Source organism: Gopherus flavomarginatus, chromosome 1, assembly GCF_025201925.1.
Source record: "Gopherus flavomarginatus isolate rGopFla2 chromosome 1, rGopFla2.mat.asm, whole genome shotgun sequence".
Lineage (NCBI taxonomy): Eukaryota > Metazoa > Chordata > Testudines > Testudinidae > Gopherus > Gopherus flavomarginatus.
The window spans coordinates 171295356-171312769 of NC_066617.1; the positions used below are offsets into that span (position 1 = coordinate 171295356).

General features: G+C 49.0%; 2 protein-coding genes across 7 annotated transcripts in view; both read left to right on the plus strand.

Annotated features, from left to right (window-relative positions):
* The window catches only part of HHLA2 (HERV-H LTR-associating 2), a 790111-nt gene that overhangs the window by 484172 nt on the left and 288525 nt on the right, over window positions 1-17414 (plus strand). The window lies entirely within an intron of this gene.
* The window catches only part of BBX (BBX high mobility group box domain containing), a 221797-nt gene that overhangs the window by 128945 nt on the left and 75438 nt on the right, over window positions 1-17414 (plus strand). For all 6 annotated transcript variants that reach the window (XM_050957572.1, XM_050957583.1, XM_050957590.1 and 3 more), the window contains one exon: window positions 14313-14393. In XM_050957572.1, coding sequence (XP_050813529.1) covers window positions 14313-14393 — 81 coding nt within the window. The remainder of the gene's footprint in view (window positions 1-14312; window positions 14394-17414) is intronic.

Genomic DNA, 17414 nt, shown 5'->3' on the forward strand with positions numbered 1-17414 from the left:
GAGGTGGGGGAATCCACTTTCTTAGAAGTTTAAGGTCAGGCTTGACAAATACCTGGCAGGGATGATTTAGTTGGGAATTGGTCCTGCTTTGAGCAGGGGTTGGACTGGATGACCTCCTGAGGTCCCTTCCAACTCTGATATTCTATGATTCTATGATAGTGCCTGGCACAACTCATCACCTTTCCTGACCTGTGCTTTTGAGAACTACAGCAATGTAAATATTTAATACTAAAACAATTACATTGGTCATATGTAAATTTTTATCTTGAAAGGGCTGCAAGTGCTAGCATATGTTCAAGGTATTATAGTCTGTTCCTGTTAATTAGGGCTCTGTGTTATGCACAGCAGGCATAAATGCTTTATAGTTCATTCACTGTAATACAAACATTTTGCACTTACGTAAGACTTCAGTAAATAAAAAATGTTTTTCCATTTCTCTCTAGGTTTCAGTAGATTGGTTGCTACTTAGAGTACATTTGAGGGCCCAAATCATGCATTTGGTGGCTCCAATAGGCCCAACAGGGGCATTATGAGTATTGTATATCACGAGTGAGATTTTTGATGCCCAGATTTGAACATTTGGCATAAATCCCTATTCCAAAAAGTATAAAAAATTATGTTTGGCCACGGAACAGGGAAAATATTTTTAACCAAAAGCTGAAAATAGTAACAGAATATATATATGGTTTGTGTAGATGGAAAAATTAGAAAATATTTGAAATGTATTGCTCCTTGACTTATCTGCCAATATCCAAGCTGCTCAGCTGCTAGGCAGAGGCGTGGCTAGGCAGCTCTGCATGCTGCCTCCACCCAGAGCACTGACTTTGCAGCTCCCATCAGAACCGTAGAACCGGGAACCACAGCCAATAGGAGCTGCGGGGGCAGTGCCTGCAGGCGGAGGCAGCACGCAGAGCTGCCTGGACATACCTCCGCCTAGCAACTGAGCAAGGGGGATGTCCCTGCTTCCAGGGAGTCCCCCAGGTACAGGGCCAGTGCAACCCATTAGGCAATCTAGGCGGTCGCCTAGGGTACTAGCATTTGTGGGGCAGCATTTCGGGTCCTTCAGCTGCAACTGCGGTGGCCAGATCTTCGGCTGCCCCAGTCATCGTCGGCATTTAGGTGGAGGGACCTGGGGAAGGGGGGCGCAGGGAGGGCCGCCTGCAGCAAGTAAGGGGGGGCGTGGCACGCAGGGGAACAGCTCCCTGCCCCAGCTCACCTCTGCTGCGCCTCTTCCCCTGAGCACGCCACCCCGCTCTGGTTCTCTCCCTCCCAGGGTCGCGGCGCCAAACAGGTGATTGGCGCCTCAAGCCTGGGAGGCGGGAGAAGTGGAGCAGTGACGGCGTGCTTGAGGAGGAGGCGGAGCAGAGGTAAGCTGGGTTGGGGAGCTGCTGCACAGCTCCCCGGGCCGGGGGGAGCGCCTCAGGGCATTGGAGGGAGAGCTGCCGTGGGGGGAGGGAGGCACCTTAGGGCGGAGAGCTGCTACAGGGTTTAGGGGGGGCGGGGTAGTGACCCAAGGTGGAAGTTTCTCCTAGGGCACGAAACATCCTTGCACCCGCCTCAGGTAAGGGCCGTCCAGAGCCCTGCTCACCCTATCTCGTGCCCGACACCCTGTTCTGTCCCACACCCAAACTCTGCTGGGGCAGGGGAGGCCCAGAGCCAAGTAGGGAGACTGCTGGTCCCGCCAACCCTCCTACCCGCGCCCCCAGCACCAGCACATTGCCACAGCCTCACCCTCCAAGTTTTATTCACTGGTATTTTTAGTAAAAATCATGAACAGGTCATGAGCCATGAATTTTTGTTTACTGCCCATGACCTGTTCATGATTTTTACTAAAAATATCTGTGACTAAAATGTAGTCTTACCAATGAGTTTCATAGCTATTTGCTAGGTGGCAAAGGAATGCTGAGTTTCAGGACCAGTGGAGACTGTAGCAGTGTAAACTGTAATGATCATCTTTATCTGCTCTTCTCCCTCCCTGCCCCCGTCTCTCCGCCAACTCAGGCTCCACTTCTCCCTCTCCTCCATAAGCTCCTGTCCCTGTCAGAAAAGAGAGTCTTCTTGCTTTCGGTTCTGTTGCCAGGCTCCAGGGCAACCCACAGCAGCCAGGAGGAGCAATTGTAGAGAAAGTCCTGTTAAGTCATTTCAGTCCCGAGATGCACTTACAAGGCTGTTGTGAGAGTTAGTGTGTGAGGGCTACAATTCACCAGAATGCGCACACAGCCTTCCCCTGACTGGGGACCTAGCAGCTCGCAGGCATCAGTTATTTGGATAATTGTCCTTTGCAAAATCTTTTTAAATGCCGGCGTTTACACTCTGTCTGCAGTCCAAGCAGCTTGACTCTGCTTCTGAAGCAGGGAGCTGAGAGGTGGACATCAAACTGAAGATCTCCTATTATGTAACATGAGCTCAGCGTGGGGTGTGTGCACAAGAATCATCTCAGTTAACCCTTCCCAGAATCCTCTGGCGAGTGCTAGGCATAGCAGTATCATCCCTGTTGGTGTGTTTGGCCAAGGGTGCATGATGTGAAAACCCCTCCCAAGATGGTAAAATAGGCCATCTGGGATTAGGAACAAGTGTAGCTATATGAGTTAGAGTACTTCATTTTGCTGCTTATTGAATCTAAAGGAAAGGAGCAAGAGAGCGCTAGTTTTATTAGTAAGAACATACATTTCTTGAGGATTAACAGGGATATAACGATACATATCTGTTGAGCCTCTGTACATCGTTTGACGTACATTAACTTCCTTGTTAAATCTACATTAAATGAGGTACCAAGTGTTACTTATAGTTGCAAAAGCTGTGGATTGGTGGGAACAATGTGTATATGTATCAGTAGAGGATGGGAAAAAGAGAAATCAACAGTGACATTTGCACAGTAGATCTGAGGTTTATGCCATCCCTATGTTCATCATACTGCCAGATACATCCCTGAATTTGTAATTGTTCAGCCAACTACACTGTTTTCCACTCTGTTAAGAAAATTCAATTTTGCTGACCAACACAGTTTCTAAACACAAGATTGAGCTTATTAGACAGGTGGGCAGGAGAACTTAAAGGTGGACACAAAAAAAGAGGTTTAATGAGAAGACTAGGCCCCCAGATAGATTGCATCAGTTATGCTAAATGTTGATGCAGACTTCTCCTCTGTCATCTCTTAAAACAAAGGGGAAAAGTTAGAACATAAGAATAGCCATACTGGGTCAGACCAAAGGTCCATCTAGCCCAGTAGCCTGTCTTCTGATAGTGGACAATGCCAGGTGCCCCAGAAGAAATGAACAGAACAGGTAATCATAAAATCATAGATTATCAGGGTTGGGAAGGGACCTCAGGAGGTCATCTAATTCAACCCCCTGCTCAAAGCAGGACCAATCCCCAGATAGATATTTGCCCCAGATCCCATTCGGACCGCCCGGCATCTACACCGGCTGCGGTACCGTCGACTCCAGTCCCGCGGCGGCCGTCGAGTCCGGTCCCTGAGAGCTCCCCGCCGAAGCCTGTGGTTGAGCTTACGGTCCCCTCTACACCGGAGACATTCTCCACAGCCAGGTACCTCATAGCTATGACGGAGTCTGTCCTGCCTCAACGCCCGGCACCGCCGGTGTGGGTATTACACTCGATAGGCAAGCCAGCCCTAATGAGACCGCGTTCAGTCGACCTGGCAGATCGGCACCAATCACGATCCAGATCCCGACCCCGTTTGCGGTCCCATCGACGATCACGGTCCCGACGCCGCTCACCTCTTCGGTACTAATCGTACTCGTGGCATAGATCGACGTCTCGGCCTCCGGCTCGGTACTCTCGGTACCGCTCCCAGCACCAGGACTCTTGCAGCTGTTTCCAACGCAGACCTTTGAGATCCAGGTCGACCTCCCGGCACCGTGCAGGTCGCAGTTCCCAATCTCGTTCTCGGTACCGGTATGGCTCCAGGTACCGATCCCCGGTGCCGAGGAGATCAGCAACGGCGAGAGAGAGAGACTCTTAACAGGGTCTTTCAGCTGCTCCCTGGCCATCCCGGCACCCATCCGTGTCTTCGCAGGCAGACAGTTCGTACGTCCAGGACAGAGATTCCGATGTGCCCACCAGGATATTCCACGAGCCCCAGGCCCAAGATCATGGCCCTCACCAGTGGGCATTCTGGACATCTTGGGCATATCATCAGGCCCAAGGTGCACATCCAGGCCCATCTCGCTCTGCCTCATCGGAGCACCGGGTGCTGGAAGCCACTATAAGCCGCCCTCCTCCTCCTACTTCCAAGGAAGTGTCGGTCCAGCCACAAGACTCCCAGATCCCAAGGGAGACAGAGGCTGGCCACCAAGAAGAGGCCTCAACTGACCCGCTTGTCCCTGGTCTCTCCTCATCCTCTTCCCCTGACGAGGCGGTAGCCGGAACATCATCTGTAAGCCCTCCGCCAATTGACCTGAGGGCCCACCAAGACCTCTTCAGGCGTGTGGCACTAAATATGAACTTGCAAGTCGAGGAGGTCCCGGAGGTAGAGGACCCAGTGGTGGACATTTTATCATCTGATGCCCCCGCGAGAGTGGCCCTCCCCTTTATCCGGACGATCCAGGCCAATGCCAACACGATCTGGCAGTCTCCGGCCTCTATCCCACCTGCTGCCCGGGGAGTGGAATGTAAATATATGGTGCCCTCCAAGAGCTACGAATATTTATACGTCCATCCTCCTCCCTGCTCCCTTGTTGTCCAGTAGGTCAATGAGAAAGAATGCCATGGCCAGCAGGCCCCAGCCCTGAAATCAAAGGATGCAAGGCGCATGGACTTGCTGGGGCGCAAAGTCTACTCTGCAGGGGCGCTCCAACTCCGCATGGCTAATCAGCAAGCCCTCCTTAGCTGCTATAACTATAATACCTGGGCGGCGGCGGACAAGTTTAAGGAGTTGCTCCCGCAAGACTCCCGGCAGGAATTTGCGGCCCTCCTGGACGAATGAAAAAAGGTGGCTAGAACTTCCCTCCAGACTTCCTTGGACGCAGAGGACTCTGCAGCCAGGACCCTAGCCTCTGGACTTACTATGAAATGTATCTCATGGCTGCAAGTCTCAGGCCTTCCCCTGGAGCTCCAGCATACAATCTAGGACCTCTCCTTTGAAGGGCAAGGCCTCTTCTCCGAAAAGACAGACCCTAGGCTGCAAAGCCTAAAAGATAACAGGGTCATTATGCGCTCGCTAGGCATGCACACGCCAGTGATTCAGCGCAGGCCCTTCCGCCCCCAGCCACACCGCTCTTACCCTCAGCCCAGACAGAGACAGGACTTTGCCAGAAGGCAGGGTAGAACCAGTCGTCAGAGGCAGTCAGGCATGCAAGGGGATCAGAACCAAGGTCCCTCCAAATCACCCACAGGGCCGAAACCTACCTTTTGAAGGTGCGCCCAAGGATAACATACCAGTTTCGTTAAAGGCTCCATTCCCTCCTTTCTCCAACTGCCTCTCCCTTTTCCTTTCTGCGTGATCCCAGCTAACGTCAGATCACTGGGTCTTAAGCACGCTGGAATTTGGGTACCACCTCCAATTTATTTCACGCCCCCCCTTCCACCTCCTTTCCTCTTCCTCTTCAGGGACCCCTCTCACGAGCAATTCCTCCTTCAGGAGGTGCAGACGCTCCTTGCCAAAGGAGCCATAGAGGAGGTACCAAAACACGAAAGGGGCACGGGGTTTTACTCCCGCTACTTCCTAATCCCCAAGGCAAAGTGGGGTCTCAGACCTATCCTGGATCTGCAGGAACTCAAGAAATTCATGATAAAGTTGAAGTTCTGCATGGTATCCCTGGGGACCATCATCCCATCCCCGGATCCCGGAGACTGGTATGCCGCCCTCGACATGAAAGATGCGTATTTTCACATAGCCATCTACCCTCCTCACAGGAGGTACCTCCAGTTCATAGCCAACCGCCAACATTTTCAGTTCGTGGTCCTACCGTTCGGCCTCTCTACAGCCCCAAGAGTATTTACGAAATGCATGGCTGTGGTCGCCGCCCACCTCCGCTGCCGTCGGATACACATTTTTCCGTATCTAGACGACTGGCTCATCCGAGGGGCCTCCGAGGCACAAGTCACCCATCACGTCGGCATTGTCAAGGACCTTTTCCTACATCTAGGCCTGATGATCAATGCGGAAAAATCCACTCTCTGATTCCCACTCAGAGGATAGACTTTTTTGGCGCCACCTTGGACTCCAATCTCGCCAGAGCCTGCTTACCGCTGCCCCAGTTCCAGGCAAGGGTGGCCATCATCCAGAGCCTGCAAGCTGTTCTGTTGACTTTGGTTCGCACTTGCCTCAGTCTCCTGGGTCACATGGCGGCCTGCACATTTGTGATGAAACACGCCAGACTGCGGCTCCGTCCCCTCCAATCATGGCTCAACTCACTGTACCAACCAGGCAGAGATGCCATAGACATGAGAGTCACCATTCCCCCGAGCATCCTAGGCTCCTTTGAATGGTGGCTGACCCCCTCCCTGGTGTGTGCAGGGCTGCCTTTCCATCCACCCCAGCCCTCTATGTCCCTGATGACGGACGTGTCATCTCTCGGCTGGGGTGCTCACCTCGGACATCTGTGCACTCAAGGCCTTTGGTCATCTCAGGAGCTGGCCTTGCACATCAATGTCTAGGAGCTGAGAGAAGTCCGCCTTGCGTGCCAGGCGTTTCAGCAGCACTTGCAAGGCCGTTGTGTTGTGTCAATATTCACAGACAACACAACAGCCATGTACTATATAAACAAACAGGGCGGGACAAGGTCCTCGACCCTTTGTCAAGAAGCCATGCGATTCTGGGACTTTTGTATAGCCCACTCTATAGACCTCATAGCGTCCTTTCTCCCAGAGGTTCAAAACACTCTGGCGGATCGCCTGAGCAGATCCTTCCTTTCTCACGAGTGGTTGCTTCACCTGGACGTTATTCTTTTGGTCTTCCGGAAGTGGGGATTTCTCTGTGTAGACCTCTTCGCGTCCCGCGAGAACAGGAAATGCCAGATATTCTGTTCCTTTCAAGGCCTCTCCCAGGATTCGATAGCAGACGCTTTCCTGATACCATGGACGACTCACGTGCTCTACGCTTTTCCACCGTTCCCACTCATCCACAAGGTCCTGCTGAAAGTACGCAGGGACAGAGCCCGCTTGATCATGATCACTCCAGCGTGGGCCAGGCAGCACTGGTACACCATGTTGCTCGACCTGTCAATAGCCAACCCCATCCCTCTACCTCTTCACCCGGACCTGATAACTCAGGACCATGGCAAACTTCACCACCCAGACCTACAGTCCCTCCATCTCACGGCATGGCTCCTAAGTGGTTCGCCCAGTCTGAGTTGTGTTGCTCTGCCCCAGTGCAAGAAGTGGGTAGCAGAAAACCTTCCACTCAATCAACATATCTGGCCAAGTGGAAGCGTTTCTCATGCTGGTGTGGAGAGCAGAACGTTCTTCCTGCCGAGGTCTCGATCCCCACCATCTTGGACTACCTCTGGTCTCTTAAAAAGCAGGGCCCAGCGGTATCATCATTGAGGGTACACTTGGTGGCCATCTCTACCTTCCGCCCAGGGGAGAATGGCCGCTCAGTGTTTTCACATCCTATGATATCTCGATTCCTCAAAGGCTTGGAGCGCCTATACCCCCGGGTACGCTGCCCCGCCCCAACCTGGGACCTCAACCTGGTTCTTACCAGACTTATGTTGGCCCCATTTGAGCCGTTAGCAACTTCCTCCCTTCTGTACCTGTCCTGGAAGACCGCTTTTCTCATGGCCATCACATCGGCAAGACGAGTTTCTGAGCTTCGGGCTCTCATGGCAAACCCTCCATATACTGTGTTCCACAAGGACAAGGTGCAGTTGCGACCACATCTGGCCTTTCTCCCCAAAGTGGTATCGGCCTTCCATGTTAGCCAGGAGATCTTCCTTCTGGTCTTCTTCCCGAAGCCACATTCATCACGCAGGGAGCAACAATTGCACTCCCTAGACATCCGCAGAGTACTCACTTTTTATATCGAGCGGACAAAGCCCTTCCGCAGAACACCCCAACTCTTCGTCGCGGTGCAGAGCGTATGAAGGGCCTACCCGTTTCCTCACAAAGGATTTCATCCTGGGTGACATCGTGCATCTGCACCTGTTACGACTTGACTCATGTCCCCTCGAGCCACGTCACTGCACACTCTACCAGGGCACACGCTTCATCTGCTGTCTTCCTGGCTCACGTGCCCATCCACGAGATATGTTGCACAACTACCTGGTCCTCGGTCCATAACTTCGCCTCTCGCTATGCCCTGGTTCAGCAGTCCAGAGATGACGCAGTATTGGCTCTGCAGTATTACACTCTGCGACATCGCACTCCGACCCCACTGCTTAGGTAAGGCTTGGGAATCACCTAACTGGAATGGATATGAGCAAGCACTCGAAGAAGAAAAGACAGTTACTCACCTTTGTATCTGTTGTTCTTCGAGATGTGTTGCTCATATCCATTCCAAACCCGCCGTCCTTCCCCACTGTCAGAGTAGCCGGCAAGAAGGAACTGAGGAGCGGTTGGGTCGGCAGGGGTATATATCTGGCACCATAGTGGCGCCACTCCTGGGGGCTACCCAGCCGACCCACCAAGTGTTGCTAGGGTAAAAAATCTTCCGACGAATGTGCACGCAGCGTGCGCACACCTAACTGGAATGGATATGAGCAACATATCTCGAAGAACAATAGTTACAAAGATGAGTAACCGTCTTTTACCTACCTTTTCGTAACTGTTGTTCTTCGAGATGTGTTGCTCATGTACATTCCATTACCTGCCCTTCTACCCCTCTGTCAGAGTTGCCGGCAAGAAGGAACTGAGAGAGCATAGGGCCGGCAGCGCCTAATATACCACTCAAGGGGCACCACAGCCAGCCCTATGGATACCACTAATGCAAAAATCTCTGACAGCCGTGCATATGGACATGCACACACGTAAAATGGAATGGACATGAGCAACACATACTGAAGAACAAGTTACAAAAAGGTAAGTAACCGTTTTTTTAAATTACGTTGTGCTGCTCCTATTTTGGATGTTGTTTTACTTGTGTTGTCTGATTCTACTATTTTGTTAGAAGAACAGAACATGAAATGCAGCAAAACACATTGTGGGAACAACAGAAACAGAAAGAGCTTCAGGATATGTTGGCTTGTCTCCATGGGAAATGCCTCTTGTATCAAATCTGACATCCCATAGATGATATCCCGTTATCCTGTTAGTGGTGTTTTTTGTTAAACTTACAGCAACACCTAGTGGCTTCAGTGAGTTACTTCAGAGAAGTTCCTCTGAGCAGCAGTGCTGCAGTTTTGCTCTTCATTATTCCCCCTGCCCTCAGTCATAATCTAATCTTGTTGCAGTCTAAGGTATTTACAAGGTGTCAGTCACTGCAATTTCTTTATTCCTCTCTTTTACTTTAGGCCAGGAAAGATGTGGGGAGAAGTGAGAATATGCGTAAAGTGTAAGGCTGCTTCTCTTCTGCTTCAGATAGAAGGGCTGCACTGTGCTGTATATGGGCTGGATGTTGAGCTCTGGCTCAGTTGATAACTACAAAGGGCCACGTTACCTGGAGTGTAAGTCTCCATGACTGATGGTCCAATGTCAGTTGTGTGTTGCTGAGGGGAATCTGGTACCGAGTTGGAGTGGACAAAAGAGGAGCAACAAACAGAAGGAGACGATTTCACTTATAGCAGCGTTAGTGATCACTATGACCATTCCAGGCCATGACCAAAGACTCAAGTACGTACTTCAACATTGAAATCAGCAGGGCTACTCACATGTAAGTCTTTGCAATAGTCTTAGACTGTTTCATTGCTGCAATTCCTGAATGTGGAAAAGCTGTTCTTGGCTTGGAACTAAATGATTTTTTGGGGGGAAATATTTAACAGAATTTTGTAAACAACACATTCTTAGGAGATTTCAAGGGGAAAAAAATCAGACTTGGTTTTCAATTACTTTAACTGGTTTTAATTTTGCCTAAATCCACCCTGCAAGATGAGTATTAGTCCGGGCTTGTCTACAACCACGGTTATTCCACAATCTCCAACAGTTACTTTTCAGTAAGTATTGTGTTTTTGTAGAGTAGCGCAAACAGCATCAGGCCAGAGATTCTGCTTGGCCTAAAAGGAAATGTGGAGCAGGACCCCTCCCCCTTTACAAACTGGCCAGCGGAGTTCTGAGGCACTATACTTCCTGGGACTTCTGCTGGGGGCTTCACACTGCCCCACATGTGGAGATCTGCTTGAAAGGCAAAATTAAGCCCTTGGGAGATTTTCACACTGATATTCCACAGTTCTTTATTACAGTCAGACTTCACTAGTGGCAGGGGCACTATGGCAGATGACTGAATTTTATAAGGGACAAATCCTGAGGACCCTTTACTCTTTGCAAACTCCCCATCAATGCAATGGCCTGAAATTGATGGACTCTGTGAAACAGCAAGGCGTGTGCATCACAAATGTATCTTTTTCAATCATTGTGATGATTATAATTAAGTTCCAGTTATTTATGGTACTCTGTCATATACTAGCAAGTGTACCATGTGGTATTTTGTAAACCCACTGATGCTAGACTGTGCAGTAACTGTGAAAAGTAACTGCAGAATAGCAAATTGCTATTTGGTGAGATTCTATTGGAATACAGATTACAACAGGGGGTGGCTATAGCTCAGTGGTTTAGCATTGGCCTGCTAAACCCAGGGTTCTGAGTTCAACCCTTGAGGGTGCCAGTTAGGGTTCAGGGGCAAAAATCTGTCTGGGGCTTGGTCCTGCTTTGAGCAGGGGGTTGGACTAGATGACCTCCTGAGGTCTCTTCCAACCCTGATATTTAAAAAAAACAAAAAAAAACACTCAGGAATGGTGTTTTGTTTAAGGGGGGAATAACTTTTATGAGGAGGAGAGGTGGCAGGAGGGTGTCAAGGCAGCCTTGTGAGGCTGTTTGTGTAAAATCTCATTCACTTTTGGCATATGAATTGCACTGATCATCTTGCAGAAAAAAGTAATCCATAAGTGAACGTAGGAGGCTAAATGAGCTGAGAGATCATCGACAGCAGGGTGAGATCAGAATCCCAAGTAGCAAATTCTTTGACAGTAACGTCTATCTGTGCCTCGGCTGCAATGAGGAGATTTCAGGAGCAATCTCCAAAAAGAAAAACTGGACGTTCTGGTGCCTTTTCTCGTCCTAGTTGTTTTAATGAATCCCCATGCTTATAGATAACAGACACGTGTGTTCTCACAAACGTACGTCCTTAGCTCGTAAAGCTCCAGAGTCACACCACTTAAGCTGCTGGTGGGTCAGTTTTTCAACTTATGCATAATATAAGCTAAAAAAAGCACACTTCTCCGGGGGTCTCAGCCTCACATTTAAAATGCAATTACACTGCTCTACAGCCAAAATGCTTCTGAAATAAAAATAGTCCAACTTTACTAATTCTGGGTCACTGAGAACGAAAATGATGCTTAAAATTGTTGATTGGCTCTAGTTTTCAAGATATGCTATTGGGTCAGTATATACGACCCTTGACTTGGGAATGGTGGAGGATAAGTGAGTTATAAAGGGAAGGGATCTCAATTTAAACCAGAAATGACCAAAATACATCTTTGACTGGATCTATGAATAAATCTATGCCTGGGTTTGAACAGTACTTGCTTTTTAGGCAAAACAATGAATGATGCAATCTGAAGCTGGTATTGCGTCATACATGATATGAATTGCATCATGTTATTCCTAGAAGTCATGGATGATGCAATCATAATGAAGCTTACATCACTCTGCTGAACAAATTGCCCTATATCAGCTCTAGAAATCATACAGTGTCTTGCTCTCTTATTTGTCAGTGTTTGATTTTGCAAAGGGACACATTTCTGTTTAGCCAAAGTGAGCAGAGATGCCTCGTACTTGTGTGAACAGTGCAGATAACTTCTGCTATGTTTGTGGTGAAGTGACTTTTGCATCACAAAAGCGCAGTATAACCACTATGGTTAAGAAAGCCTATCACCTTTATTTTGGTTGCAAAATTGGAGATCAGAACAAGAGGTGGGCCCCACACATCTGCTGCAACACTTGTGCAACAAATCTTCGCCAGTGGTTGAACAGGAAAAGGAAATCTATGCCTTTTGCAGTGCCAATGATTTGGAGAGAGCCAACAGATCATACCAGCAATTGTTACTTCTGCATGGTGCCTCCAGTTGGGAAAGGTGTGTCAAAGAAGAAAAAGTGGACTGTGCATTATCCAAACATTCCCTCAGCTATACGCCCAGTACCCCACGGAGAAGGACTGCCGGTTCCTGATGCACCACAATCCTTCTCACTTGAGTCAGAGGAGGAAGAGGAAGAGGATGAAACTTCTGGTCCTGAACCACCAATGTCACAGGACCCACATTTTCTCCCATCCTCCTCCTCTGAACCACACCTCATAACACAAGGTGAACTGAATGACCTTGTCAGGGATTTGGAACTACCCAAGAGTAAGGCAGAGCTGTTGGGCTCCAGACTACAGCAGTGGAATCTCCTGGCAGGCTATCAGGGCAAATGGAGTCCATCAATGCTTGCAGACTATTGCTGGACAGTGACAAGAGATGCTCCATTTAATGAATACAAGAGACCAGCCAAGAAGCCCGAGTAGACTCTGAATAGGACTAAACTATGTACATAATAGTTTTTTGCCTTTTGTTTCATAATACATTTTATTTATATAACCCTTTTGCTGATTTTTAAAGTGTTACATAAACAGGACAGGTGAAATATCATCATGTAAAGCAACCATAAACACATGAAAAGACCTAGGTTTACAATTTATGATTAAAACTCTACTATCTACACAATATACATAGACATAAAATGTAAAAACTTAAATATCTTAGAAACAGTAGCCAATCAATTGTTTTAATTGTCATATTTGAATTCAGCACATCAAAATACATAATAAATATCACATTTTATCTCTGAAGCAGACAACTTCTCAAAAATTGTAGACCAGTGTTATAGAACAATACAACCATCAGTCTCCCCTCACCTCCAAGTCAAAAATTACCAACCAGTAAATGGGGTGGGTGGGGAATATTTGTTTGTGGCAAATCAACAAGGGCTTTTGGGGCCCTCAGTGTTTTAGTGTGCAGCGCCTGTTACTAATTGCCATTGGCAAATTTATTGTGGTGAAGAATTTAAGATAAATGCCCAGGAAATTGTCTTGTTTGTTTATAAAATACTTTCATTAAAATACTTTAAATCTTCTTAATGCAGGAAATTGCATCTGGCATTTAAAAATTCTGTAGGGGAGAATCCCTAGATCCTCTCATTTAGAGGTGTGTGTGTGTGTGTATGTGTTTGTGTACGCACATACCCACAATTCCACAGAGCCTCCTCACTTTTGATTGGCTGTTGATCAGCTTCCAAAAGGTCCATGTACATAATTTCACCAAGCAATGCTACGCACTTCTATTAAGTTGCAAATACAAGTCTCCTGAGACAGCAACTATAACTCTTTACCCTGAAAAAATTGACATTTCATAAATATATTTCTTACTTAATGTTATCCTTTAAATGGGACTTGTTCTCCTAAGTCACTTAAATGCTTTTGAAAATCAAGTAAAAAGCAATGCATATTCAATCACAATAGCCTTTATTTTGACCCACAGAATAGTGTTTTAAATGTTCTATTTTTGTTAGCTTGTTTTGTGTTAAGTGAATTTCAGTGGAAAGTTCTAAGTGGTCCTAAGTCACTTAAGCACTCTTAAAAATTCTATACTATGTTATGTGAGCAATTCAAGACTTATGGTGTCGTTTAACTACTCATTTTCTTGCTTTTAAGTACTTGTTTTGTTTTTTTTTAATGTTATAAGTAAATACACTTTTGTCACGTAGCATACTTAATCAGGTTTTGAAATGATGTGGGTTGTGTTTTTGCTTTTGGAATAATCTAATTTTTTCTCCATAATGAATTTTCAAATAGGAGGTGTAGCTGATCCCACAGCATGACCAACACAAGTCATATGTATGTTTAATTTGAGACTGTCCTTTTAATATTTGGTTTCATAAACCCTTTTGTGAAGTTTAAAATCAAAACCAAACATTGTATTTTGGGCCTAACTGCTGTTTAAACCATTCTGAGTTGTATTAAAAAGGATTCTGTAGTACTGACCTCACCTTTATTTCCATTCACTTCTGTGTATTCAGGATTATGAAATATCAGGCTGTCCATCTTCTGTTAAACACTGCTTCTGAATGCTGTTGGTGTTGCTGCACAGTATTTCTTGTTACTAGATTTTGCTGCTGTCTTTGTAGGCACGTCATTGATGTTTTATTCCCTGTCATCACTGTTTCAGGTTTCCTCGAGTACTTGCCAGTCTGATGCATCTAATTCTACTGAAGCATGTCAGAAGTCCCAATTGTTCCAGTTTGCAGAGGTGAGTTTCCAAAAGTAACAGGATGATTTTTTCCACAAAAAAATTTTTTTAAAGAAACCCCAAACACTTTAGCTGAAGGAGACAAGCCTTTACTCAAATGTTTTCAACTACATGCTTCCCTCCCTCCATTCCTGTTATTTATGGGGAAGCCAGACTTGAGCTGCAGAAAAGTGTATATAGCACATGATGGAAACCCTAAACACAGCACTTTAATAGTGTTCAAAGAAGCACTCAGTTAGATATAGTGCAGGAGTGGCCTTAGCTAACAAGGCTCTTTACTTACAAGCCAAGGTTTTGATAGAGTTCTGTATAGTTAAATTATACATCTGAGTCAGTGTAACCATTTTAGCAGTTGACTTAGGGTACGTCTACACTACGGGATTATTCTGATTTTACATAAACCTTTTTTGTAAAACAGATTGTATAAATTTGAGTGCACGTGGCCACACTAAGCACATTAATTCGGCGGTGTGCGTCCATGGTCCGAGGCTAGCGTCGATTTCCGGAGCGTTGCACTGTGGGTAGCTATTCTGGAGCTATCCCATAGGTCCCACAGTCTCCCCACCCCTTGGAATTCTGGGTTGAGATCCCAGTGCCTGATGGGGCAAAAATCATTGTCGCGGGTGGTTCTGCATAAATGTTGTCACTCATTCCTTCCTCCAGGAAAGCAACGGCAGACAATCATTTTGCGCCCTTTTTCCCTGGATTGCCCTGGCAGACGCCATAGCACGGCAACCATGGAGCCCGTTCAGCTTTTTTTTTTTACTGTCACCGTATGTGTACTGGATGCCGCTAACAGAGGCGTTACTGCAGCGCTACACAGCAGCATTTGTTTGCTTTTGCATGATAGCAGAGACGGTTATCAGTCGTTCTGTACTGTCTGCTGCCATTGTAAATTGGCAGTAAGATTACGGTTATCTGTCGTTCTGTACTGTCTGCTGCTATCATGGGTGCCCCTGGCTGAGGTCGGCCGGGGGCGCAAAGGCAAAACTGGGAATGACTCCCCGAGTCAATCCCTCCTTTATGGTTTCTAAAAATAGAGTCAGTCCTGCCTAGAATATGGGGCAAGTGTGGTAGAGAACCAATGTATCAGAGAGCACAGCTGCTCCGTGTCAGATCCCGCAGAAATGATGAGCTACATGCCATTCACGAGGGGTGCCTCTGCAACAACCCCACCCGTTGCTTCCCTCCTCCCCCAACCTTCCTGGGCTACCATGGCAGTGTCCCCCCCATTTGTGTCATGAAGTTATAAAGAATGCAGGAATAAGAAACAGTGACTTGTTAGTGAGATAAAATGAGGGGGAGGCAGCCTCCCGCTGCTATGACAGTCCAGGCAGGACATTAAGCGGTGCGGAGGAGAGGAGCCCAGCATCCCGCTGCTATGATAGTCCAGGCAGGACAGAATCTTTTCTTTACACAGGAAAGGGAGGGGGCTGTTGGAGCTCAGCCCCCAGTTGCTATGATGAGGACGGTTACCAGCCGTTCTTCGAGTGATTGCTCACATCCATTCCAGTTAGGTGTGCGCGCCGTGCGTGCACGTTCGTCGGAAACTTTTTTTACCCTAGCAACTCCAGTGGGCCGGCAGGTCACCCCCTGGAGTGGCGCCGCCATGGCGCTCAATATATATCCCTGCCGGCCCACCCGCTCCTCAGTTCCTTCTTACCGCCGTGTCGGTCGTTGGAACTGTGGAGCGCGGCATAGCTGTCCTCCACGTCCCTAGCTCTCCTTGTTATCTCTCGTTATTGTTATAGTTGTTAGTTAGATCGTTAAGTTTAGTTAGTAAGTAATTAAGTGTAAATAGGTTGTAAATAGTTGTTCGCCGGGGGCTGTAGCCCTTCCCGGCACCCGGCACCGGGCTCATGCCTGGTTCGCCGGGCTTTAAGCAGTGTGCGGCCTGTAAGAAGCCTATGCCTACCAGCGACCCCCACGACGCGTGCCTGAAGTGCCTGGGGGAATCGCACAGATCGGACAAGTGCCGCATCTGCAAGGCTTTTAAGCCCAGGACAAAAAAGGAGAGAGACCAAAGACTCCGGACTCTCCTTATGGAGGCGGCACTTGACCCGGCGGCTTCGCAGGCCGTGATCTCGGCGCCGGCACCGGATCGCACCAGCACCGGAAAGACTCCCCGGCACCGACCTTCTCCGGCACCGGGTGCAGAGCCAAGACCGTCAGCGTCTGCTACTCCAGCCAGGCAGACCCGACTGGAGCGCCCGGCCTCAACATCAGCCGCGGCGCCGCCGGCACCGTCGACTCCGGGCCCGGCGGGTCCGTCGAGTCCGGTGCCGCCAAGCTCCCCCATAAGATCTGGGGTTGAGATATTGGTCCCATCCACGCCGGAGACCTTCGCCTCGGCACGGGACCTTATTGCCTTGACAGAGCCTACTCAGCTGCCACCCCCGGTACCTCCGGTGCGGGTCGCATCTAGAGGCAAGCCCATGATGTCGGCACCGTCTCGGGACTCGCGGTCCAGGTCCCGACGTCACGGCAGGTCAAGATCTCATCGCCGCTCGCAGTCCCGGCACCGCTCCCCTCGGCGGTACCGGTCGCACTCGCGGCACCGATCGACCTCCAGACGGTCGCGGTCTGACTCCAGCCGCCGATACCGGCACCGTGACTCCAGGAGCCAGTCCCGCCGTCACTCGCCGCACCGGTCGACCTCGCGGCACCGAGCTGGTGGCAGGTCCCGGTCCCGGTCGACCTCCCGGCACCGCGTCAGTGGCAGGTCCCGGTCCCGATCCCGGCACCGAAGTGGCGGCTGGTACCGGTCCAGATCCCGGCACCGAGACAGAACCCGGTCCCGGTCCCGATCCCGGCACCACTATGACTCCTGGTACCGATCCCCGGCACCGAGAAGATCGTCGCTGCCAACCCGCGCAGACCCTTACCAGCCAGGGTCGGCCCCGCAGTGGCCTTCTAGGCAGCCGTCGGTCTCTTCGCAAACGGACAGCGGGTATGCGCTGGGCACCGACTGGCAGGCGGCGCTCTTTTCAGACCCGCCACAACAAGACCAAGGCCCGCAGC